The 23693-nt window shown below is 34.0% G+C and overlaps 2 protein-coding genes across 2 annotated transcripts; both read left to right on the top strand.

Moving 5' to 3' along the window:
• The first annotated feature begins 668 nt into the window (after window positions 1–668).
• Window positions 669–4941, top strand: LOC134243791 (ankyrin repeat domain-containing protein 17-like). The gene is made up of 3 exons (XM_062726024.1): window positions 669–895; window positions 3796–4293; window positions 4707–4941. The coding sequence occupies exons 1-3, from the start codon at window positions 669–671 to the stop codon at window positions 4939–4941; spliced, it is 960 nt and encodes a 319-aa protein (XP_062582008.1).
• A 5341-nt stretch (window positions 4942–10282) lies between these two features.
• Window positions 10283–16645, top strand: LOC134243790 (uncharacterized). The gene is made up of 2 exons (XM_062726023.1): window positions 10283–10918; window positions 11725–16645. The coding sequence occupies exons 1-2, from the start codon at window positions 10297–10299 to the stop codon at window positions 16197–16199; spliced, it is 5097 nt and encodes a 1698-aa protein (XP_062582007.1). The 5' UTR covers window positions 10283–10296; the 3' UTR covers window positions 16200–16645.
• The last annotated feature ends 7048 nt before the right edge of the window (window positions 16646–23693 follow it).

Raw genomic sequence — 23693 nt, 5'->3', positions numbered from 1 at the left:
AAAAGCAAAGTTAGAATCCTTTTTAGAGTATGAGCAATAACTTATAAAACTGTCCTTTGAGAAAACAAAGGTTGTAATGACATGCAGAGAAACTCTTTTTAACCAGTGCTACAAATCCTTCTTTACTAATGAACAAAATAAAATTAAGCTTCACAGCTCGGAGAATGAATTGAGTGAAGATGACCAGAGAGATATTCTTGGGAAACATGGTTAGACAGAGATTTGTTGTCTCCTGCAATGCTTACAGAATCCTCGCGAATGTTTCCTTTATTGTGTAAACTACATTCCAAAGAAGAAAAGTTCAGAATCAATGGTGAACGCTTTTTTATCAGTCCCATCCAATGCATTGTCCAGGAATTCGACAAGATGCAACAAAGAAATTCTTTATATACGACACTGGTGTTGTGCACACTAAATAACAACATTTTGTCTGAAGACATTCTTAGAGATGATACAAATAAATGTTTTGGGGAAATGAAGCAAAAGACTTTAGAAAGTTGTGAAGTTGAAAGTAACACAGATACATTTAAGTTTGTGAAAATTTTATCAGCTATGGAGGGGACATACACAAAACGTCGTGGTAGAATATTCACTTTTATTCATGATTCCATTTTGAAATAACTTCATATCATTTTGGTACTCAGTTTCCAGAGTTAATTTTAGAATAAATGAGAAGTAGTTACATTGCAATCTGTGTCAAACTACAGATATGTGAAACCGAAAATGAGAGAAATATTGAAACAAATGACAAATTTACGAGTCTGGAATCAACTGATGCAAGCAGTGATGAAAAACCTGAAAGCAAGGAATGTATAGATCTGTGTATAAGGGTTCCTAAAAATCGGTATCCAATGTTAGCTGAGAGGTTGTACAGAGATATAGAGAATATGGAACTGTACGATGTGTTCATGAATAATTCATTGAAAGATAATCAGTGGTCTAAAGCATTTCTTGATGTATTGAAGACAAAAACATGTACAGAGTTAATGTCTCTCTTTCTATATAACCAACCCCGTGGGGATCCGGGTTAGAATAGGTCCTCAGTACCCCTTGCTTGTCGTAAAAGGCGACGAAATGGGGCGGTCCTTCGGATGAGACCGTATAAACCGAGGCCCCGCGTCATAGTAGTACGTGTGGCACGATAAAGATCCCTCCGTGCTCAAAGGCAGTAAGTGCCGAGCATAGGCTTAAATTTGCAGCCCTTCATTGGCAATGGTGACGACTCCATATCAATGAAATATTCTCGAGAGGGACGTTAAATAGTATATAATCAATCAATCTATCTCCTAGGTTTATACCGCCTCGTCCAAAGCATATGGCCGCCGGTGTTGCAGAGTCGTAAAGTAAGGACGTGATTCGTACGTCGCGGATCGAATCCCACCCTGGTCCTTCGGATGAGACCGAGTAAACCGAGGTCCTGTATCGCAAAATGTGCTGGTAAGAAACAGATCTTTCCCTGCTTAATAATCCTGAGAGACCACTTTACTGCAAATTTGCAGAGATCCATCGGCAAGAAGTGGCCTCTCAATATGAGTGAAAAATTCTCGATAGAGATTTTAAACAACATACAGTCAATCCAAATTAAAGCACTTGTCTACATGCCACATAGTGAAATTTGAACCCAAGATGTAATGAACACCTCCTTAATCTGCAAGTCTAGAGCAAACGCTCTATCCACTGCGACACCCTGGTAATATATAATTAAGTTAATTATTGAGATATTGTTTACGCATTGGCTGAACTTATTATTGAATGATGTTCTGTATATTCATACATCAGGGTTTCCAAGATTTACAGAAAAATAAACAAAATCTTAATTTTATTTTAAATGAAATTAAATTACTTTTGCAATATATTCCTAGTTTAATTTATTACTTATTACTTGTCGTATATACATGCAGACTGCACTTATCTGAAATTTAATTAAAATAATTTTTGAGGAAATTGGGATTTAATCAAAATGCTTTAACACAGCTGTTATGTTACTTAACGATTACCCTCTCATACCGAGTTTTGTTTTACAATATGCCCTTTTATATTATTTTTGGGGGGGTTGATTTAGATTATACAAATTTACAAAAGTAGAATAAGGAAGAGTTGAACATTACATATATTTTTTTTTTTTAATTCTAAAACTGTTTGGTTCACACTGCATGGACTCTTTTTTAATGTCACTAGCGGAACATTGATATTTACGTATTCCTCCTAATACTTTCCTAACAATAGAGCCTCTCTCTCTCTTACACACATACTACTAATTGATTGACATTTTGAACATTATTTTTCCTTTTACCTACCCAGGGTCCCGGTAGCTGGTCCTCCAAGGAAAAGTGTGTAGTTGTTGGTTTCATCAGCAACAGAGAACTGGTTGTATAATTCATAGAGCTTTGTCCCATTAATCAGTGTAATGGAAACGTAGAGGGAAGAGTTCCTCCCTTTGGTAATTTGATGAATTACGTCATTCCCTTAAATACGTTATTTTCTATTATATATTAAGCATTTATAAAACAAAACATGTTTTTTTCAGGGATGATTTCATGTAATTCAACATACAATTATAAAATTAATCAGAAATACCAAATTATCAATAACGAACTTGTTTTAAAATCAAAGTAAGGAAATTGATGCAAGCAGTGATGAAAAACCTGAAAGCAAGGAATGTATAGATCTGTGTATAAGGGTTCCTAAAAATCAGTATCCAATGTTAGCTGAGAGGTTGTACAGAGATATAGAGAATATGGAACTGTACGATGTGTTCATGAATAATTCATTGAAAGATAATCAGTGGTCTAAAGCATTTCTTGATGTATTGAAGACAAAAACATGTACAGAGTTAATGTCTCTCTTTCTATATAACCAACCCCGTGGGGATCCGGGTTAGAATAGGTCCTCAGTACCCCCTTGCTTGTCGTAAAAGGCGACTAAATGGGGCGGTCCTTCGGATGAGACCGTATAAACCGAGGCCCCGTGTCACAGCAGGTGTGGCACGATAAAGATCCCTCCCTGCTCAAAGGCCCTGAGTGCCGAGCATAGGCCTAAATTTGCAGCCCTTCACTGGCAATCGTGACGTCTCCATATCAGTGAAATATTCTGGAGAGGGACGTTAAACAATATTCCATCAATCGATCAATCAATCTATATAACCAATAGAACGTGTCAAAAATTCTGAAAAGGCAACATAGTTGGAACGATAAAAGGAACAGCAGGATTGAGAGGCGTATTGAAGAGCTCTTGTTGGATAAAAAAAAAAAACCTTTCCCGAACTAGAAACATACAATGTGAGAGTGATCAGATGGGTTATTTACTATGGACATCACAAAATCCTTAAGTACATCATAGATCAAATTGAGCTACACAAAAAAAAACAACATTAGCACTTTCTGGAGATTATTTTGCTAATTTTGGTGGTCTTTGTCATCAAAAATGGGGAGAAGCACTTTCGGTAGATTTTGTGCCTTTTGCTCAAAGGTTTAGCATCAGAAACAGTAACGCTATCATAAAACAAACCTGTTTGTTAGTACTCAGTTGTTTTGGACGTGACGATCAAACTGTTAGAATGCTACTCAACCATGTTAATCTAGACGACTGCATCAATCGGGCGCCGACGCAAGAAAGAATTTCTGGTAATTATAGACAGTATACGCTACTTACAGCAGCATGTAAATGTGGGCATCTTAATATCGTAAAAGAGCTGCTTAAATCTGGGGTCAATGTCAATCAAAAATCCAAATTTATATCGCGTATGATAACTTCATATTGTGATGATTCTTCTGAAAGTAAGAGTTTTTGTGATAGGGATTGTACACCTTTAACAATAGCTTGTGAGAGCGGCCGTCTGTTTGTAGTGAAGGAGTTGTTGAAAGCCGGAGCTAACGTTAATCCAAAAGGTCTACATGATTTACCATTGAATGCTGCATGTCGTGGTGGTCATTTTAGTGTGGTCGTTACACTGCTAGAAGCTGGAGCCGATGTCAGTCCAGAAGGTGTTGATAATTCGCTACTGATTAATGCGTGTCTAGTTGGTCGCGGTCATGGAACTGTGATAAAGAAACTGCTCACATCAAAAGCTAATGTCAATTATCAAAATGATGAAGGAAGCACAGCACTATTACTATCTATTATACAGAGAAGAGATAAAAGTATTATAAAAAACTTAATTGAGGCTGGTGCTGATGTCAATATACACAATAAAGATCTGTATACTCCTCTGGCAGCTGCATGTGGTACTGGTGATTTGAGCCTTGTAAAAGAACTTCTTGAAATGGGGGCTTTTATAAATCCACAGGACCTATGGTATGGGTATGAACATCGTGTCCACATGTTAACCATAACAGCATCTCGTTATAATGTACCTATGGAACATTTTTTCGATTTTTTTAAAGATGGACGGATTGCTGGTTACATAATACCCCTGACATCTGCACGTCGTAATGGCAATGTTTGTATTGTAAAAGTGATGCTTGAGAAAGGGGCTAATGTGAATCCAAAGTATGTGTTCTAGACGCCCCTAACTGTTGCCTGTGAATATGGACTAATTGATGTGTTGAAAATGCTTCTTGAGTTTGGAGCTAAAGTCAATTATAATCCTTGGGGAACCTGTATGTACCAAATGTATACAAATCCCCTCTGAAAGTTGCTTGTGAGAAAGGAAACTTAGAAATTATCAGACAGCTATTTAAGGAAAATGTTAATCCACTGGATTATAGGACGCCATTATTAGATGCATGTGAAGGAGGACATATAAGTGTGGTTAAAGATTTGATTAGAAAGGGGTCTGATGTTAATCTACCGATTAAAAACACCACTGCCCTGATAGCTGCATGTGAGGGTGGACATGTCAATGTTGTGAGAGAATTGCTCAGTAATGGGGCTATTGTAAATCTACAGGGTCGATATACCACTCCACTGATAGCTGCATGTAATAATGGAAAGTGGTGCTGATTGTACAATTTGTAAAAACTCTGGGCTATCGCCTTTGTTCATTGCACTGATTAAGAACAAGGTTCAAAATATTCTAAAGTTAGTGCAACAGACAAAAAATAAACAAATGCTAAAAAGGGTAAATTTGCATTTGTTTAATATCCTGGTAGACATTAGACATGCAGATGTGACTACTGATAGTAAGGATGATGTGGTTTTATCGAAGAAACAAGTCTGGAATGTGGAAAAAGACTTGTTCTTACAATTATTTCGACCTAAATGTGATATATTAAGACATTTGCTCTTTATCGGCCTGGATTCAAATCAAAAAATTCGAATTTGCAACGGACATAATGAAGTTAACGTAAAACCTTTACTCTTTCGAATAATTGATAACGAATTATTTGTATTAACATGCCGAGAGAAAATAATGAAATGTTACTGGAGGCTGGGGCAGATGTTAATGTGAGGGTGAAGTACAGAGAAAAAACCTCCGTGTTAGAGAAAATGGGAGTGTCCGCTTTAGAAAGAACAAGACAATTTATATGTAAAGAAAAAAGCTCTCAGGAGACTGTCGAGATGAAGAAGTACAGAATATCTCACTATCAAAAGATTATCAAAGAGATTAAAAAACATGTCAGAAGATATTCTGTTTAATATTACCTTGTCCTCTTCAGATATATATCACCAATGCATGGTAACATTTTTCATAATTAAAAAAATCAAACTTTAAAAAAAGTATATTATACATGTCTATATTACACTTGGTGGTAAGGAACAATAGGGATAACTTACCAAGACAATAATTTAAAGTAAAAGACTTCATATAATTGTTGTCATTTGATAACGGATCTACATGAATTTGAAACGTTATGTCAAACATTATATTTAAACTATCCCTAACAGCACTTCGTGAAGTGTTTCCAGTATGAGCTATAGTTACAATTGTTCTCTAGTTCTAATACTTTGTGTATAAATAGGTGTGTATAAATAACTATAAATTGACACTTTTTCTACACAAAAGTTTTCATGAAAAATGATTAAGTATATATATTTCATAATTGTGACAAAATAATTCAGACGTGTACAAAATGATGAATACAATATCAGCAGTACAGATCTATTAAGTCATTAAGTCAGGGTCTGTGTCCAATTACAATTGCCGACTACTTTGTTAACTATACATTTAAAGATATGTATGCCGTGTTAAACAGTATTTTTGCACAGCTGAAACCGAAAAAAAATTTCTGGAGTATGATAAGCTACCAGAAAATGAAGCAATATTGCAAATTCGACGTAATTTTATTCGGTATTAACAAAGTACTGATCAGGAAAAGAACACGATATTCTCATGCATATTTATAAAGGACTGACGTTTATCCTGGATCTGTGCATGTGCGCGGGAAAAGCATCGCGAGAATCATCAGGTCGAGGAAAATATTTTTTGTGACGTCTGTTCAGTGAGGGACACAAATAGACCAATCAGCTCAATGAGTTGCATTTATGGGTTACTACATAAAATACTACATGTGTTTTTTTTTCAAAAAGGCTAGTTTTTTAAATCGCTCTCAGAAAGACTTGATGCATTATGTACATTATCATCAACTAATCCCATGCTCATATTTGCATACAAATGATTAACAATGATGAAAATTAAAGTTTTCCCCTCTCCACTGTACAGGTCCGTTTGTTTAGAGTTTCCCCGTGCTGTACTGCTAGTGGACATTTTCGGTTGGGTGAACATTTACGGATCTTCAGTATGGAACGCATTATGCGCAAAAGATATAAAATTTTTTTATGTCAAGTACAATGTATGGAAAGTAGTTTAAACTACTATGTTTACACCCTGAATGGGATATCATCAATAATCCCTTTTGGTTTTTTAATATGAAATACATAACATATGTAGATGAAACTTACATACCATACATCTTTGCCTTTTTAGAAATATAGTTGGGCTAATAAAATAAAATTGGTCAAGGAATTCCAGGCCTCTAAAAACTATTCAAGTTTGAGGGCACAACCAAGCATTTCGATGAACACCATTAAGAAAAATTTATTCAGGTAGGTAGCATCGGTTTTTTTTAAGTGGGTGGGGGGATAGAACAGTTAGAATAAAAATCAACTAGCTCAAAGAAATCTGGCAAGTAAAATAGGTTCCAATATCTATCAGTACTAAATTTTATTCATTCACTACAATTTACTGCCAAACTCCAAATTTCACTTTCGAATTAGCTGGAGCCAATGCTGATAACCTACTTGCAAGATTTCTTATATTATTTTCAAGGGGTCAGACATACTGTGGTTCATATGTAAAGAATATTATTATATTATTTAGTAGTATTCTGGTTTTGGCATTCGGTATATTGTGCAGATTTATACATGTTATTCTGTGGAATACTTTTTGTTGTTTTGAACCATTAAGAAACGCAGAATCGAATGTATCTAATAATCATTTTGATTGATCAAATTATATCATTTGTTTGTATTTGTTATTTCATTTTGGCACAACATGGTTTCCACACGTTTTTGTCCATAGTCGCTGACAGCTGTAGAAGTTCACCCAACCGAAAATGTCCATTAAGCTTACAAAGGGTGCCAATTTTGATTTTAACATATTTTATTGAACACAATCAATGGGATTGGACACAAATTATGCCAACTTAGATTGTCCTCTCCAACACAAACAAAAATAACAAAAATATATACACGTGATGTACAAACAACAAAAATACAATAACATAAGAATAAGAAGAAGAAGAAGAAGAAAAGGGGTTCAGAGAGAAAAGAATGGAAGGGAATGGGGTAGCAAAGAGAGAAGAAATAAAACGGGGGTTGTAAAGGATACAAAATGGTTACACTAATTATTCATGAAATATTTTTGATTTTTTAATATATTTCTGTACAACTTTAACAATTTTTATATTATTTTGTTTACCCAATTCTGGGTCCCCAAATAAGATAATGTCAAGGTGCCAAGTTTTGTAGAGGAAAAAAAACCCCATAAGGTCTGCAATTATTGAAAAAGTTGGCATCTTTCTAAAAAAAAAATGTGTATAGATATTTGTGCACTAATGAGTCCATACAAAATTCTTCACCGGACAATTCATTATATATTGTACAAAAGATTTGGGATTTAAAAATGGCAAACCTTTATTAACCTGATATTGGGTCTCAAAAATACAAGGACCTGAGATTTGAAATTCAAAATTATCTATCTGCTTTGTTGGTAGACAATTGTTGTCCTTTAAATAAGAGAGATGGTACGAAAATTGTCGATGAAAAGAAAAAGAAATAATGTAGGAATAATCTTTAAAAAATAGTAAGTACTTTAATAAAATTTTTAATTAATTTTATGATTCAAAAATAATTGATGCTTCTTTTATGTAAACCTTGTTATGTTTATTCATCATAAATTCATTGTATATGTCTAGTATACATTTTGTTTTGAAATCTGAAAAGAAAAAAATAATCTTGTATTCAAAAAAGATGATTAGTGTGTTTTGTCAGCAATCATCAATAAAAATAGTATCAAAATTATTTGTGGTTTGGCTGTAATCCAGAATGATTTAGGTATATACAAGACCTATTTATTCTTAAATGTTTAATGATTCATTTACTTATGACCCTAATGAAGGTTTTGTAAAAGACAATCTAATGCCTTCGTTAAGAAATGACTTGATGATTCATTAAATTTAATAAACCGGTTAGCTTGGTTAATTTTTAAAATATCTGTAGACGAAATTGTAGGAAATAATAAAGTATCAACATGATCGAGGTTTAAATCAAAACTACGTGTATTGAGATAAAAAAAAAATAGCTGTATGTCTTCTTGCAAGTTTCATTTTATAATGCTAAAATGTTGCGTTGTTGCGTTATTTATGACTTGAACGTTATCATCTTCACATTCGAATATCAATATCTTTCTTTTTGGCATATGCAAGATATAAATGTGACAAAGATGTAATTGTGAAATTTCATTCATAATTTCACTTCTTGTGGAAAAATATTAGGATAATCAGAAACTAATTTATAATTGTATTATAAACTTCCTATTCTGAAAATCAGAATATACGGTAGACGAAATTCCCTTGTAGTAGAATTAACATTAAACCACAACATCGCAATTCATAATATATTAATTTATGTATTTCTAGGATGTATAAGTAAATTTTTATTGATTTTAAAAAATAACAAATGAAATTACTTGATACTTGTTAATTGTTTACAGTGTCACATAGATGTAAAAGTATGGATGTTTCTTTGATTCCTCTAAATGCATAAGCAGTTACCGCGAGATTTAAAATACAAATCAACAAATAATTAAATGACTTTAAAAAATGATAAAAGCAGGAAATTACATGTACACTTACGTGTAAGATTTGATTCATCCTTAAAGTGTTTAATTATCATTGCACATGCATTGATTTACAAATATGTTGCAAAACACTTGCAAAATACACGCTCTCGTTGAGTTCCATATTACTTGCTCTCATGTTAACAACCCTGAAAGACAGCTTTCGTCTAAACGCTTAATACTTACTCTTCTTTTTTCATTCCATAATTCTAATGTAAAAACTTTTTATTGACTTTCAGCGGTTTAGATTGATTGATTTATTGTATGTTATTCAATGTGGAAGGCTACAAATTTTGTCCTATGCTCGGCACTCAGGGCCTTTGAACAGTAAAGATCTTATTCATGCCAGCACCTACTGCGACAAGGGGCTTCGGTTGATATGGACTCATTCGAAGGACTGGTCTCCATGTCCTGCAGTGGGATTCGAACCCGCGATGTAAGGATTGACTCCTTACTTCGCGACTCTAGAGCAGACATTCTAACCACTGCGCAACGCGGGCGTCAGCAGTTAAGAAGCACAATAAATAACAAGATATTTTTTTCTTTTCAATTAGTATTACAATTAGTTTGTTCAAAGACTAATCAATAATCACATCATTTTAAGGAAAAATGTGACCTAAAACAAGTGTTATGTCTATAAGTTATATGAAATACATTTCATTTGAATATTTTTATTGATCGATTGATTATAAATTGTTTAAACTCCAAATCGCGGAATATTTCACTCACCCTTCGCGGGTGAAGGTCTTCAAATTTAGACTTAAACTCGCTACTCAGGTCCATTTAGTAGAGAGGATTCTTTATCATTCCAACGCCTACCGTGACACAGAACCTGCGTTTTTTGAAAGATCCGTGTCTTTCACTTCTAGTGCCGAGCGCTTGGCAAAATATTAATCACTACCTATGTTAAGTATTCACGCGGCGCTGCGAGAATCGAACCCGGTTCTCCTGATATTTTAATTTTTAAGAAATATAATAATATGAATTTACTGCACAGGTTACAAGTGTAAAGATCTACGATGTCGCTATCAAAGTACACGTCCACAACAGAGACAACAAACCTGGCACGTGTCGCCAGACTTATCCTGGGTCCGTGTACAGATGTGTTACGTGACATTCTCAGAAAGGAAATCCCTCCCTCTACTTTATCAATGACGGTTAGGACCTGGATAGATAGCCTTAAGAACCGTAAGGCAAAAAATCCTCTTTCAAAACAACACACAGACATCATTTTCCCGCCTCCTACGGAACAATATAGTAGAGATTACTCAGACTTTGACGTTACAATTCTATATCTCCTTTTACGGAACGTGAGCAACATGTCAGAACATACGGCTGGGTGGGGAAAACAACCAAACCCCGGAGATAGAAGTGTGTCTGCTAACATTGAAAGGATTCGACTAATCAGGAACAAATACTATGGACATACGTCAGATTTCTTCCTGGCGGAGTCTGATTTTAGACAAGAATGGAGGAATATTCATGACATAATTGTAGAGTTAGAGGGTTACCTTGGAACAACCACGATTCTTCAGGATTCTGTTAACGAAATCAAAACGTGCTCAATGGATCCTGATACGGAGAAAAAGTACATAGAAAAACTTTTAGACGAATTACAAAAAAGGGTTGAAAACCTTTCAGGTAATTATCGTTAATTGGAACCGGTAGTAATTAAGCTCAAAGGTATTATTTTCCTGTCCATAGCTAGTCAGTTTCAACTTACTTGCAGATGAAATTTGGTTGTGTTACTACCGAGTGTTGGTAAACAGTAAAAAATAAATAAATAACATGATTTTTTATGAAAAGCCTTGCAAAATGTTCTATTTTAAATACAAATGGTAACAGGTAATTCACAGTTCAGTATAACAAAACTTGATTAATGAAATTCGAAAAAGCACTTTCACACCTAATCATTGAGATTAAGTTGTTTAGTTCATGATTTCATAATGCCTTATTGGTATTTCAGATAACATTGAAAAATTACACTGCGTGATCCCCGTGCATATTAAAGGTATTTTATGCATTAATTCTGGCAAATCTGTACAATGTAAAAAAAAAACGTTTTAGGACTGATGATATATTTCAATTATATTACATCTAGCCAAAATATACATTGTTATATCTTGTACTTCGCAGTTGAGTGATATTTAAATTTTTCAGCAATCTAAAAAGTTTAGCACCTGTTTTACCTAACAGTTTAAAAACAAATTATAATCCTATTTCTTCGAAAGCTGTGAACATATATATTTTAAAAATTGTCATGATGAAATGCCAATGGAATTCTAACATACCATTATACCAATGTGGAGAGAGTACGTAATCAGAAATATATAAACTTATTCTACAGTCCTTTTTCATATGGAGAGTTTAACTCAAAGAAATAAAATAATTCTGCATACATTATTAATAATCAAAATATTTTATTAAATAAACTTTATATCTTTTAGCACAACACGATACAGAATATATCAAAAAATGGAAAGAAGAAGATTCGGTTTTTGTGGAAACTCATGGGTTCCCTGAAATGCTACATAGGGTGAGAGAGCAGCCTTATGTGACGTTTGTTGGTGTTCCAGGGTCAGGCAAATCATCCACAGCTCAACACATTGCTCTGATACTCCAGGAGGAAGGATACGAAGTGGTTCCTGTATTGGACCTTAGAGACCTCACACAGTATTGTGATCCTCAGAATCCACAGGTTTTTGTTATCAATGATGTCGTAGGTGTATTGGGTTTTAACAAAGCAAAGTTAGAATCGTTTTTAGAGTATGAGGAAAAATTAAAAAAACCGTCTTTTGTGAAAACAAAGGTTCTCTTGACATGCAGAAAAACCCTTTATAACCAATGCCACAAATCCTTTTTAACTAATGAACAAAATACTATTAAGCTTCATAGCTCTGAGAATGAATTGAATGAAGAAGACCAAAGAAATATTCTTGAAAAGCATGGGTTAGACAGAGATTTGTTGTCTCCTGCAATGCTTACTGAAGCCTCTCGCATGTTTCCTTTATTGTGTAAACTATATTCCAATGAGGAAAAATTTAGAATCACTGGTGAACGTTTTTTTATCAGTCCCATCCAATGCATTGTCGAGGAATTCGACAAAATGCAACAAAGAAACGGTTTATTTTATGCAACTTTGGTGTTGTGCACGTTGAATAACAACATGCTTTCTGAAGACATTCTAAAAGATGAGAAAAATAAATGTTTTCAGGAAATGAAGCACAGGGTGTTAGAAAGCTGTGAAGTTACAACTTCAACAGATACATTTAAGTTTGTGAAAGCTTTGTCAGCAATGGAGGGGACATACACAAAACGTCGTGGTAGAGAGTTCACTTTTGTTCATGACTCCATGTTTGAAATAACAGCATATCACTTTGGTAGACAGTTTCCAGAGTTGATTATAGAATATATGAAAAGTAGTTATATAGCAAACTATGTAAAACTTCAGACATGTGAAACACAAAAACAGAAAAATATGGAAACAAAAGTGGAGGCAACTGATATAAGCAGTGAAGAAAAGACTGAAAACAGGGAGGGTACAGATCTGTGTATAATGGTGTCTATTAACCTGTATCCAATGTTAGCTATGAGACTGTACAAAGATATAGAAAATTATGAACTGTATGACGTGTTTATGAATAATGCTTTAAAGGACAACCAGTTGTGTAAAGCATTTATTAATGTACTAGAGAAACACCCATATGTAGAATTAAAGAAGCTCTTTCTAAGTAAACTGGAGAAAATGTCTAAAATACTCAAAAGGGAAGAAGATGGAAATGATAAGAAAAAGAACAACGAGTTTAAAGATTGTATAGAGGATCTACTGCTAGACAGACGACACACATTTTTGATGCCATTATTTTGCTATGTGAGAGTGATCAGTTGGGTTATTTACTATGGGCATCACCAAATCCTTAGGTACATCATACATCAAACTGAACTACACAACGAAACATCGTCTGCACTATTTGGAAATTTGAATTCTGATCTTATAAATCTTGATCAAACATCGAAACAGGGAACCAATGCTAGTGATATAAATAAAGTGCTAGATGATTTTGATGAAATACTTGTTTCAGACTCTCTAAAAGTTAGCTTTGCATCCTTGTATGAAAAAGAAAACATTCAAAACTCTGCGGTAGAACAAACCCGCCTACTTGTTCTCAGTTGTTATGGGGGTGATGTGGAGACTGTTAGGATCTTACTAAAACATGTCAATTTAAACTACTCAATCAACAGAACGCCACATGTCTACTCTCATCGGGCAGACCGTTCTAGGGCAATTTTATTTAGAAAAAATACACCACTAGTAGCAGCGTGTTTATTTGGTCATGTGTCTGTTGTAAAAGAATTGATAGGAGTAGGAGCTGATGTTAACAAACTGGGTCATAGTCATACACCACTGACAGCAGCATGCAGTGCTGGACATTTTAATGTTGTGAGAGAACTTTGCAAAATGGATGCAAATGTCAATTTAGAGTGTAATTTCGATACACCACTAGTAAAAGCATGCAAAGGTGGATATTCAGGTATTGTAAAGGAGCTGATAACTTGTGGAGCTTCAACAAATTTAGAGTCTTCAAGTAATTTACCGCTTATAGCTGCATGTGAAAATGGACATCTAAATGTAGTAAAAATATTGCTGCAATCTGGGGCCATTGTCAATCAAAAAAAGGATTGTAATAACCCTCTGATATCTGCATGTAGGTGTGGTGAATTGGTTATAGTTAGGGAACTTTTAAAAGCTGGGGCCAACATTAATTTACAATGTGGAAGTATATGTACAATGGATGCATTGACAGCTGCATGTACAGGAGGACACATTTCTGTGGTGACAGAATTACTGAAGGAAGGAGCAAAAGTAAATACTCAGGGTCTGTATGATTCGCCATTAAATGCTGCATGTCGTGAAAATCATTCCGATGTGGTCATTGAACTGCTACGAGTTGGGGCCGATGTCAATTCATTGCGTATGACCGGCACAGCACTGATAAATGCATGTTCAAGAACTCATCCAAATTTGTCGTTAATAAAAGAACTTCTTGAAGCAAAAGCTGATGTCAATCAGCAAGATGATGATGGGAATACACCATTATTAAGTTCTGTTAGACAACAAAAGGATAAAAGATTAATAAAACATCTAATTGAGGCTGGTGCTGACATCAATCAACACAATAAAGAATGGTATACACCACTGACTGCTGCTTGTTTAGATGGAGATTTTAACCTCGTGAAAGATCTTCTTGAAATGGGGGCTTCAATTAATCCACAGCAAATATGGATTGATCATTTAAAATATATACAGATGGTTCGGTCAATCGCATGTTTTTTTAGCATTTACATCACTCCAGAGACAATGTTGGGGTTCCTAGCAAATGGGCCTGGTTATCTTCATATCACACCACTGACAGCTGCATGTCTAAATGGCAATCTGAGTGTGGTGAGAGAACTGCTTCAAAAAGGGGCTGATGTTAATCCAAAATATGTATGGAAAACGCCATTAATTATGGCTTGTGGATGCAGACATATAGATGTGTTGAAGGAACTGCTGAAATTTGGAGCTAAAGTCAATTTCAATCCTCGGCATCCAGGGAAACCATATAAATACAAAACACCGTTGATAGTTGCTTGTAAGAGAGGAAACTTAGAAATAGTCAAAGAGCTTTTGAATGCAAAAGCCAATGTTAATCCACATGGTGTTAGTAATACACCATTAATAGCTGCATGCACGATTGGATTCGTAGACGTGGTGAAGGAATTGCTTATTAAGGGGGCTGATGTTAAACTACAGAGTAGATTTACCACTCCACTGACAGCTGCATGCAAGGGGGGACATTTGGATGTAGTGAAGGAGTTGATACAGGCTGGAGCAGACGTCAATTTACATCATGATGATTATGAAGATAATATGCCACTAATATTATCATGTGAGTATGGATGCATTAATATTGTAAAGGAACTGATTGAGGCGGGGGCTGATGTCAATTTACAAGGTAAATATAACACTCCACTGACTGCCGCATGCCAATTTGAAAATGTTGATGTTGTAAAAGAACTACTGAATGCTGGAGCTAAAATCAATCAAAGCACATTATGGAACACGCCTTTGTTGGCAGCATGTAGAGGGGGTAATGGAAACATAGTGAAGGCGGTGCTTGAAGCTGGTGCTAATGTCAATTTACAAAATCAAGAAGGGGAGACACCGCTGTATAAGACAGTAGATAACGAGAATCCATCCATCATTGTATTGCGAATGCTTGTAGAACAAGGTGCTGACTGCACAATTTGTACAAAATCTGGAATGTCACCTTTATACCATGCATTGATTAACAACAGGATGAATATTTTTAAGTTCTTTAAAAAATCAGAAAATAAACAACAGCAAATCAGAAAAAATCTGCATTTGTTCACCATACTAAGAGATATTAGGCATGCGGACGTGGCTACTGATAGTAAGGATGATGTGGTGTCAACAAAGAAACTAATCTGGGATATGAAAAGTAATTTGCACGAAAAATTACTTCAAGCTGACTGTGATGTTTTAAATCATTTGCTGCATATCGGTCTTGATTCCAACCAAGATATTTTTATTCGCCAGAAAACAAAACAGTCGGATATCAAACCCTTACTTTTCAGAGTAATTGATGGCGATTTATTTTTAAATTATGATCGCACCTACCAGGAGAAAACAGTTAGTGTCTTACTTGATGCCGGGGCACAAGTTAATGTGAGGGTCAAATACAAAGAGTATAACAGTTTGATTGACAGGGAGGGTGTGTCCGCTTTAGAGAGAACAAAGGAATTGATATATGAAAACAAAAATTCCAAAATAAATTTCTTGCATAATAGAATGAGGGTACGTAAATATCGAAAGTGTTTAAAAGAAATAAAGAAACATGTCAGAAGATACTCTATATGATTTGACCAGGTAATAAACTTCTGAATATTCATCCCCCACTGACAGTGCTAAAGATTTCAAATGATGTTTGGTTGACTTCTCTTTACTGACTGACTAAAATTGTTCCAATTCGAAAGCTCTTTATGTTTCAAGGCACAGTTATTTCTCTTCATTTCGTCCTCTAATCCCATCAACAAATGTGGTGTAATCTGGAAAGATTTAAACACCTACCTAAACACGACCCAAATTAATATAAATCTGACTCGGGATAAGGCGAGCAATCAATTTTTAAAGATGTCCTTGAATGACTATAATAATACGTTTCCTTTGGAGAAAACAAGAATTAAAATATTTGGTAAACGTGAATATTACCTACACAGTGCATTTAAAGTAAGCAAAACTCATGGTCGTTTTTGTTTGTTAAAGTTTTGAATACATGTAACAATAACAGCTCTGTATCATATCCATTAGTTAAGTGTTACAAATGATGTTCAATATTTCAGTGTATTTTTTTGAGAATGTTTTCTTAATCAAGTTATGTCTTAGAATAACAAATTCCTGTTTCGATTGTATGTATGATGCCAGCATAAATTTTAGGAAGTGCATTAAAAAATGTTTTGAGCATTTTTGCGTTTAGATGTCCTGTATATATTAAACTACGTGTATGTAATGACAAACCGTTTTGCACTTCATAAAAAATACTAGTATGAAGTACATATATTACATGTTTGTGGAGGAAAATAGGGATGTATTAATACGATATCTCTCAGTACTTATCAATGAAATTATAAAACAGGGTTTAGTGATAATCAAGAATTGATTTGTTAAGTAGACATTTATTTTTTGTGAACAAAGGACCTATATATATATATATTAATCATGTGATGCAGTTTAGTGGATATAAAGCATATACATATTTCCTTGTAATTTTTGTATCATTCAACTTGCATTTTATGAGATGTGTAAACAGGTAAACTGAATATAAATATTTCTTTACATTGACAATTCCTCTTTTGTAATCCTTTATTAACAAAGTTTTACAAGTTTAGTACTTAATTTTATCAGAATATTAGCATGTTTGATTAATAAAACTCTTTTCAACACTCATATGTGTGCTTGTATTTTTGAGATATAGGTGATGGAAAAAGAAGCATAAATACAAATGGCTATAAATTAAATTACTTTAGCTTTGTATGTTAAAACCTTAATGATATTACTTTAAAACTCGCTAAATGTCACAAACACAATGATTAATTTAACATGATGATCCTATTCAAAAATTAGATAAGAAATTGATATGATTCTTCTTTTAATGCTGACGATCAGCTTTAAGCATGTAAAAAGTCACCAAGGTTTGTAAAAATAAAAAAAATGCGGTTTACAATAATCAACATTTAGCATCGTTGTAAAAGAAATAATGTATAAAGATGTTTATGGACCGATGATTCCATACAAAGTTTTATTTTCTATCTAACAATTCGTTACATGTTCTACTGAAGAGTTGGGATTTAAAATTACAAACCTTAATTCACAATATAGTTGGTCTCAAAATAACAAGAATATGATGCTTAACATTTGGAATATTCTTCTGAATAAGATAAACATAATCTTAAAGGTAAGTAATTTAATGAATTATTTTCCTTAGTTATATATAAATAATTTAATTTCAGTTGTAACACGTCATTTGATTGGTTAAACGGTTTTATCCATTTTGTATAACATAACTTGCCTAATTCACAATGAATTACGTCAAAAACGTAACACTCCGCTTGCCGTTAACTTTAAAATATGCGATATTTAAAGCCTTTTTCCGAAGATAAAAATGGAAAAAAATTGTGTCATTGTCTACATTGAAATTAGATTATAAGGAATGAAGCTAATTTCAACTTATGTTATCCGATTTAACATAACTTGGGGCAATTTACGCTTTCTTATAAACTGCTTCGCGGTTTATAAAGCGTAAACTGCCCCAAGTTATGTTACACCAGATAACATAAGTTAAAATAAGCTTCATTCCTTAAATAAATAAATATTTAATGATTTTTTTTTGCGTGTGATGTTTATTCATCCTGGGATTAATTAGTGTCTCTGGTATGCATTTTTTTTTTAGAAAACTGAGTAAGTTATTGATATGTTTTGATAAATCCATCGATAACAAACTTATAAAGCATAATTTTTTTTTATTTTTTTTTATAATCAAGATAATGACAAATATGATAAAAAAGTTTTTTCTATATTTTTCTTCATTATCTCTCTTATTGTGGAAAACGTTAAGATGATCAGCATTAGAATGAATTTTGTATTTCAAAAAAAATGACAAAGAAAAGAACACAGAGTAGAACTACAAAGAATACATATCTTTTTTTAATTAAAGTAATAAACGCTATAATGTGCGTCATTTTAAAATACGGCAAAAAATTCATATATTTTGTTTACCAATAAAAGTTACGAAAATGCTGTAAATTACACCATTTAAATAAAATTTGTTATAAAGTTATCAAATTATAGTTATTTATTATCCTGCAAGGAGAATAATGTCTATTTTTAAGTAAATCCACCACGTGACGCAGTCGCTACTTTTAGATTGATAAATAATCACGGCGTCAAGAAAACGAGGTAAGCCCTTTGAGATACAACTCACTTTTACATGGATTGATTGATTGATTGTATACTGTTTTACGTCCCGCTCCAGAATATTTCACTGATATGGAGACGTCACCATTGCCGGTGAAGGGCTGCAAATTTAGGCCTATGCTCGGCACTCAGGGCCTTTGAGCAGGGAGGGATCTTTATCGTGCCACACCTGCTGTGACACGGGGCCTCGGTTTATACGGTCTCATCCGAAGGACCGCCACATTTAGTCGCCTTTTACGACAAGCAAGGGGTACTGAGGACCTATTCTAACCCAGATCCCCACAGGGTCACTTTTACATGGATGGCGTGTTACTATTAATATAAATTAGCTTTAAATGTAATCAGTATCAACCATCTATACTTTGTTATGACGCATATTAACCTTTTATTTGTAATCGTCGTCAAAATGCAACGTGCTTCGTTGTCTATAATTTCCCGTGGACATAAGTGTCTATATTTAAACCTACTGTTTACGCACTTCCTTTATCAATATTCATGAAAAGACTGAATTCTTGATTGCAGATATTGCTTTATTGTTCTGTTATTACAACGAGTTTTATAGTTAAATTTTGTGGAAATATTTTTTTTCGTTACACATTATGTGTTTCAATTATTTAATCATTTTGTTTCACATACAAATCGGCATCCATACGGCTTATATTACATTAAACTTGTGTAAATATCAATAAAAAAAATATTCCATTCATAGGTAGGCCTATCTGTCGTGTGAACATATACAATGTACCGTACCGCGATAGGAATATTGTCTACGTTCTGATCAACAATAGTGTCGAAATAATCACCATTTTCGGGTGTTCGTGTGTTGAAAAATTATTATGTTTGCAGGATTTTTTTTTTTATACTTTTAAGAATTGATCTTTGGCTGTATATATTCATGTTAAATTTCGAATATTGGGTATTGACAGATGTTAGGAAATTCGAACAAAAAGTTACAATCTCGAAACTCGACAGCTGTTTCTGACATTTCAGAACTTTACAACGGAACATGGTATAGATTATATTATATATAAGTATGGTAGATAAAACATCGGATAAGGGATTTTTTATCCGTGCCGTTTGTGATAGATATTTTTTCCTATTTATCATATTCCAATTTTAATCGGCAAATAGCGTTTCTGTGCACGCACTGGTCAAAATTATACAGCAGATTTCTTGGACCACATATCGCCTAAAATACAATATAGCCGTTGAAATTAAAAGCAAATATTTTATGAAGTCGTGTTTTATTTATCTACTCTCAATTGTTTTTAAAATAAAATTTTACCAATTAAGATTCTTTTTTTTAACCCCCGTGTATACAAGGCGGCTACATGAAAATGTTTGGCGCGTGACCAGGCAATCGTTCTCAGAGGACACAAACTAAGACTACCAGGTAGCACGGGTAGCTGGCCTGTCAATTAAATCAGAAGCTATTGTTTTTTAAATGATTGACAGGCGGTAAAGTATTGATCTTGAATCAGGTAGATTTTGGGGGCGTTAACATAAAATTGGGTGTTTAAGTAATAATCATCAGATTATATCACTTACTTCTTTTATTTGTTGCATCACATCGTCTGATGAATGAAAAAACGTGATTTTAACCTCACTCTAGCAAATCGGGAAAAACTGTTCTGTTAATAGCTCGAGTTTCCTCGTGAATATCATTCCACATTAGCACGTGGTTGGCATGTGCATATATCTGCTGTGAATTGATGCGTTTATTACCATGATTATATTTAATTTTTCATGGAACAAGTCTTGATAATTTGTAGGTTTCTTTAAAATTGTCCTAAACATATGTGTTTACAGCGGATCTCTTTTCTGTGGCGATAGAAGTTATTTTCAAATGGAGCGCTGCAAGGAGGATGCCTAGCATTTAATTTGAAAATGGTAAGAATATACGGGCAGTTATAGGTTTTCCTTCAGGCACCTCACATAAATAGCTCGCTTGTTTACAATGACCCAAACACTGTATGGAGTAATGTTTGGACATAAAACACATCATGTCTCATTATGTTGACAACGTTGTAATATCAATATTAAGCTCTCACTCATTGAACATACTAAGTTTGATAAAATATGTTAAGTTGTTTCTTTGAAATTATAAAGCGAGCACAATGTTTGCAAAGAAAGGTCCATTGCATATGCTTTGTCTATCTTTGCAAAAAAGAGTGAGTGCGAGCCCCCCCCCCCCCCCCCCCCCCCCCCCCCCGGGAAAATCCTTTGTTCAAAATAGTGCCCAAGCTTAAAATATTTTGCATTACTATGTATGTGGTGGAACATGTACTAGCCTTATGAGACCACTTGTTATAAATAAAAATTTGGTTGCCCTTTCTCCCGCCCTTCTGCCTAGAAATTGTCCGACTCAATCTATTTTTTATATACCATTGATTTCACGATTTTTTTCCTTCCGTCGACCATGTGTTTAAATTTTCAGGATTTTTTTTTCACCTATAAGTACGGATCAAATAATTTTTCCATAGCCTGAGTTTGGAGGACCATCAAATAATTTTAAAGATTGGTCTAAAATATTGAATTACATATGTATGTTAATTTTTTTTCTTTAAAGTTGTAATTCTGACAATATTGGCAAATAGAAAAAATATTTAAAATATACCATAAATATTACAGTCGTTTGTTGGACGAGTTCCACTGAGACAACCATGCATTTTCCGTCACAACTGACCTGCATAGTGAAGTCACTTTCACATTGTGACGTCATAAACAAGGAGCAAAACTTTATTCAGCATAAGCTATTAATAGAACTTGCGTATGGCTCTGTGTGTTCCAAATTTGTTTTTAATCTGAACTGTGGTTTTGTAGATATAAAGAAAGTTCCCGAACTTTCTGATGACCCCTCGTACTATAAGGTAATAAAACAAGGTCATTCATATCGATTTTATGTGTCTAATTTTCTTAGTGTTTCATAAGTGATAATTAAAATTTTGATAGATACTATATGTTATCTGTGGCAGACTTACAAACTCTTTATTTTTAACTTTGATGGTACTCCTTTTTCCCTACCTGGAATCAAAGAGTTTAAGATTTTTTTTATATCAATACGTGAACTATTTAACAACTGTTCGATAATAATACTAAATTAGTTACTTTAAGCTACATTATAACACATTTCCTCTTTGAAAGTTTTCATATTATTTGAAATATTTTGCAACTGTAATTCTCTTCTACATTTAAAGATTGTTATGTCGCTCCATATTAAAAGAGGTCTGAAAAAAAAAAATTCTTTGCTTAAAATAGACCACGTGCTGCTATCCATAACTTCTTTCATAGTACTTACATTCATTTGAAGACAATGGTACCTTGTTTTGCTTGAAATTATCATTTAAAAATGCAAACTTTAGACATTTTCTCAATAAATGATTGTAGAGAGAATACATGTATTAATGCAGAGTTCGCATATTTTTTTTTGATTTTTTAAGGCTCTGCTGAATTCTGTAGCTGTGCTGTTCTAAGGAGCACATCAAAAGCATTTTTCTGCAAAAGTATAGATTATATATGCAAAATATGCATTCAATTATGCATATTTACTGTATCTTTATCATAAAGACGTAAAATTTGATCAAAATATGATAAATTTTAGCCATTTGAAGAAATGTTTACATTTTGTTTACACTGCACTAAAGGTGGCCGTACATCCCCCTTAGACAAGCATTATGTCTATACGTTTTATGAAAATATTTTATTCTGTAAGGAAATGTATTCTGTCTTTACAGCACAGGGTACAATTGTAAAGATCTACAATGTCTCTGTCAAAGTACACGTCCACAACAGACAACAAACCTGGCACGTCTCGCCAGACTTATTCTGGGTCCTTGTACAGATGTGTTACGTGACATTCTCAAAAAGGAAATCCCTCCCTCTACCTTATCAAGGCCATTTAAGGCGTGGATTGATCACCTTAAAAACCAGAATGCAAAATGTCCTCTTACAAAACAACAGACAGTCAGATATCATTTTCCCGCCTTCTACAAAACAATATGGCGGAAATTATTCAGACTTTGACGTCACATTTCTATATTTACTTTTACGAAACGTGTACAACATAACAGAACATGCGGCGGGATGGGGAAATCAGCCTCAACCCGGGGATAGAAGTGTGTCTGCTAACATTGAAAGACTTCGACTGATCAGGAACAAATACTATGGACACGCGTCAAATTTCTCCCTAGCTGATCGGAATTTAGACAAGAATGGCGGAATGTTCCTGACATAATCGTTGAGTTAGAGTGTTACCGTGGAACAACCACGGCTTTTTAGGACTCTGTTAACGAAATCAAAACGTGCTCGATGGATCCTGATTTGGAGCAAAAGTACATCTATTATTAGGTAAACTTTTAGTGATTGGCGAATTACAAAACACCGTCGAAAACCTTACAGAGGTAACTATCGTTTATTGGAACCGGGAGATATTAAACTGTAAGGTATTGTTTTACTGTCCATTCCTAGTTAATTTCAATTTATTTGCATGTAAAATTTGGTTGTGATTAGTGTTGGCAACGAGTACCCGGTTAACCGGTTAACCGTCGAACGTTGCGAGTATCGGTTAGTAAAACTGCTATTCGGTTACTCGGATAAAATAAATTCTACATAGTAAAGGTATAGAAAATGAATGTTTTATCATTTATAAATTTATACTAAGTTACACATTTCCCTAATTTTAGGTACCGTTAGACTTGATCTAGGGTATAGTTGTAGTGAATCAAATTACTTTGATTAGTTTTCACAGTTTCTTTAATTAATAGCTTTGATTGCTTGGGGTTTACATAGTTTGAAGGCCTGCGTTATAATTACCTTAATTGATAATTTAACGAGACACCGCCAGAGACATAATAAGCTTGGAGTTCTAACAAAAAAAACCCA

The sequence above is a fragment of the Saccostrea cucullata genome, unplaced genomic scaffold (genome assembly GCF_032062105.1).
Source record: "Saccostrea cucullata isolate Sc308-1 unplaced genomic scaffold, CSIRO_AGI_Scuc_v1 ctg3492, whole genome shotgun sequence".
Classification (NCBI taxonomy): Eukaryota; Metazoa; Mollusca; class Bivalvia; order Ostreida; family Ostreidae; genus Saccostrea; species Saccostrea cuccullata.
This window is presented reverse-complemented; position numbering and strand designations above follow the sequence as displayed.

What these genes read in the sequence shown, in the direction of transcription:
- LOC134243791 (XM_062726024.1), top strand. Translation starts at nt 669, where the DNA reads ATGAGAAGTAGTTACATTGCAATCTGTGTCAAACTACAGATATGTGAA. An exon ending in GATATAGAGAATATGGAACT is followed by an intron (nt 896 to 3,795) that starts GTACGATGTGTT and finishes TTTTTGTGATAG; the next exon opens with GGATTGTACACCTTTAACAA. An exon ending in ATAAATCCACAGGACCTATG is followed by an intron (nt 4,294 to 4,706) that starts GTATGGGTATGA and finishes ACTGGATTATAG; the next exon opens with GACGCCATTATTAGATGCAT.
- LOC134243790 (XM_062726023.1), top strand. Translation starts at nt 10,297, where the DNA reads ATGTCGCTATCAAAGTACACGTCCACAACAGAGACAACAAACCTGGCA. An exon ending in AAGGGTTGAAAACCTTTCAG is followed by an intron (nt 10,919 to 11,724) that starts GTAATTATCGTT and finishes TATATCTTTTAG; the next exon opens with CACAACACGATACAGAATAT.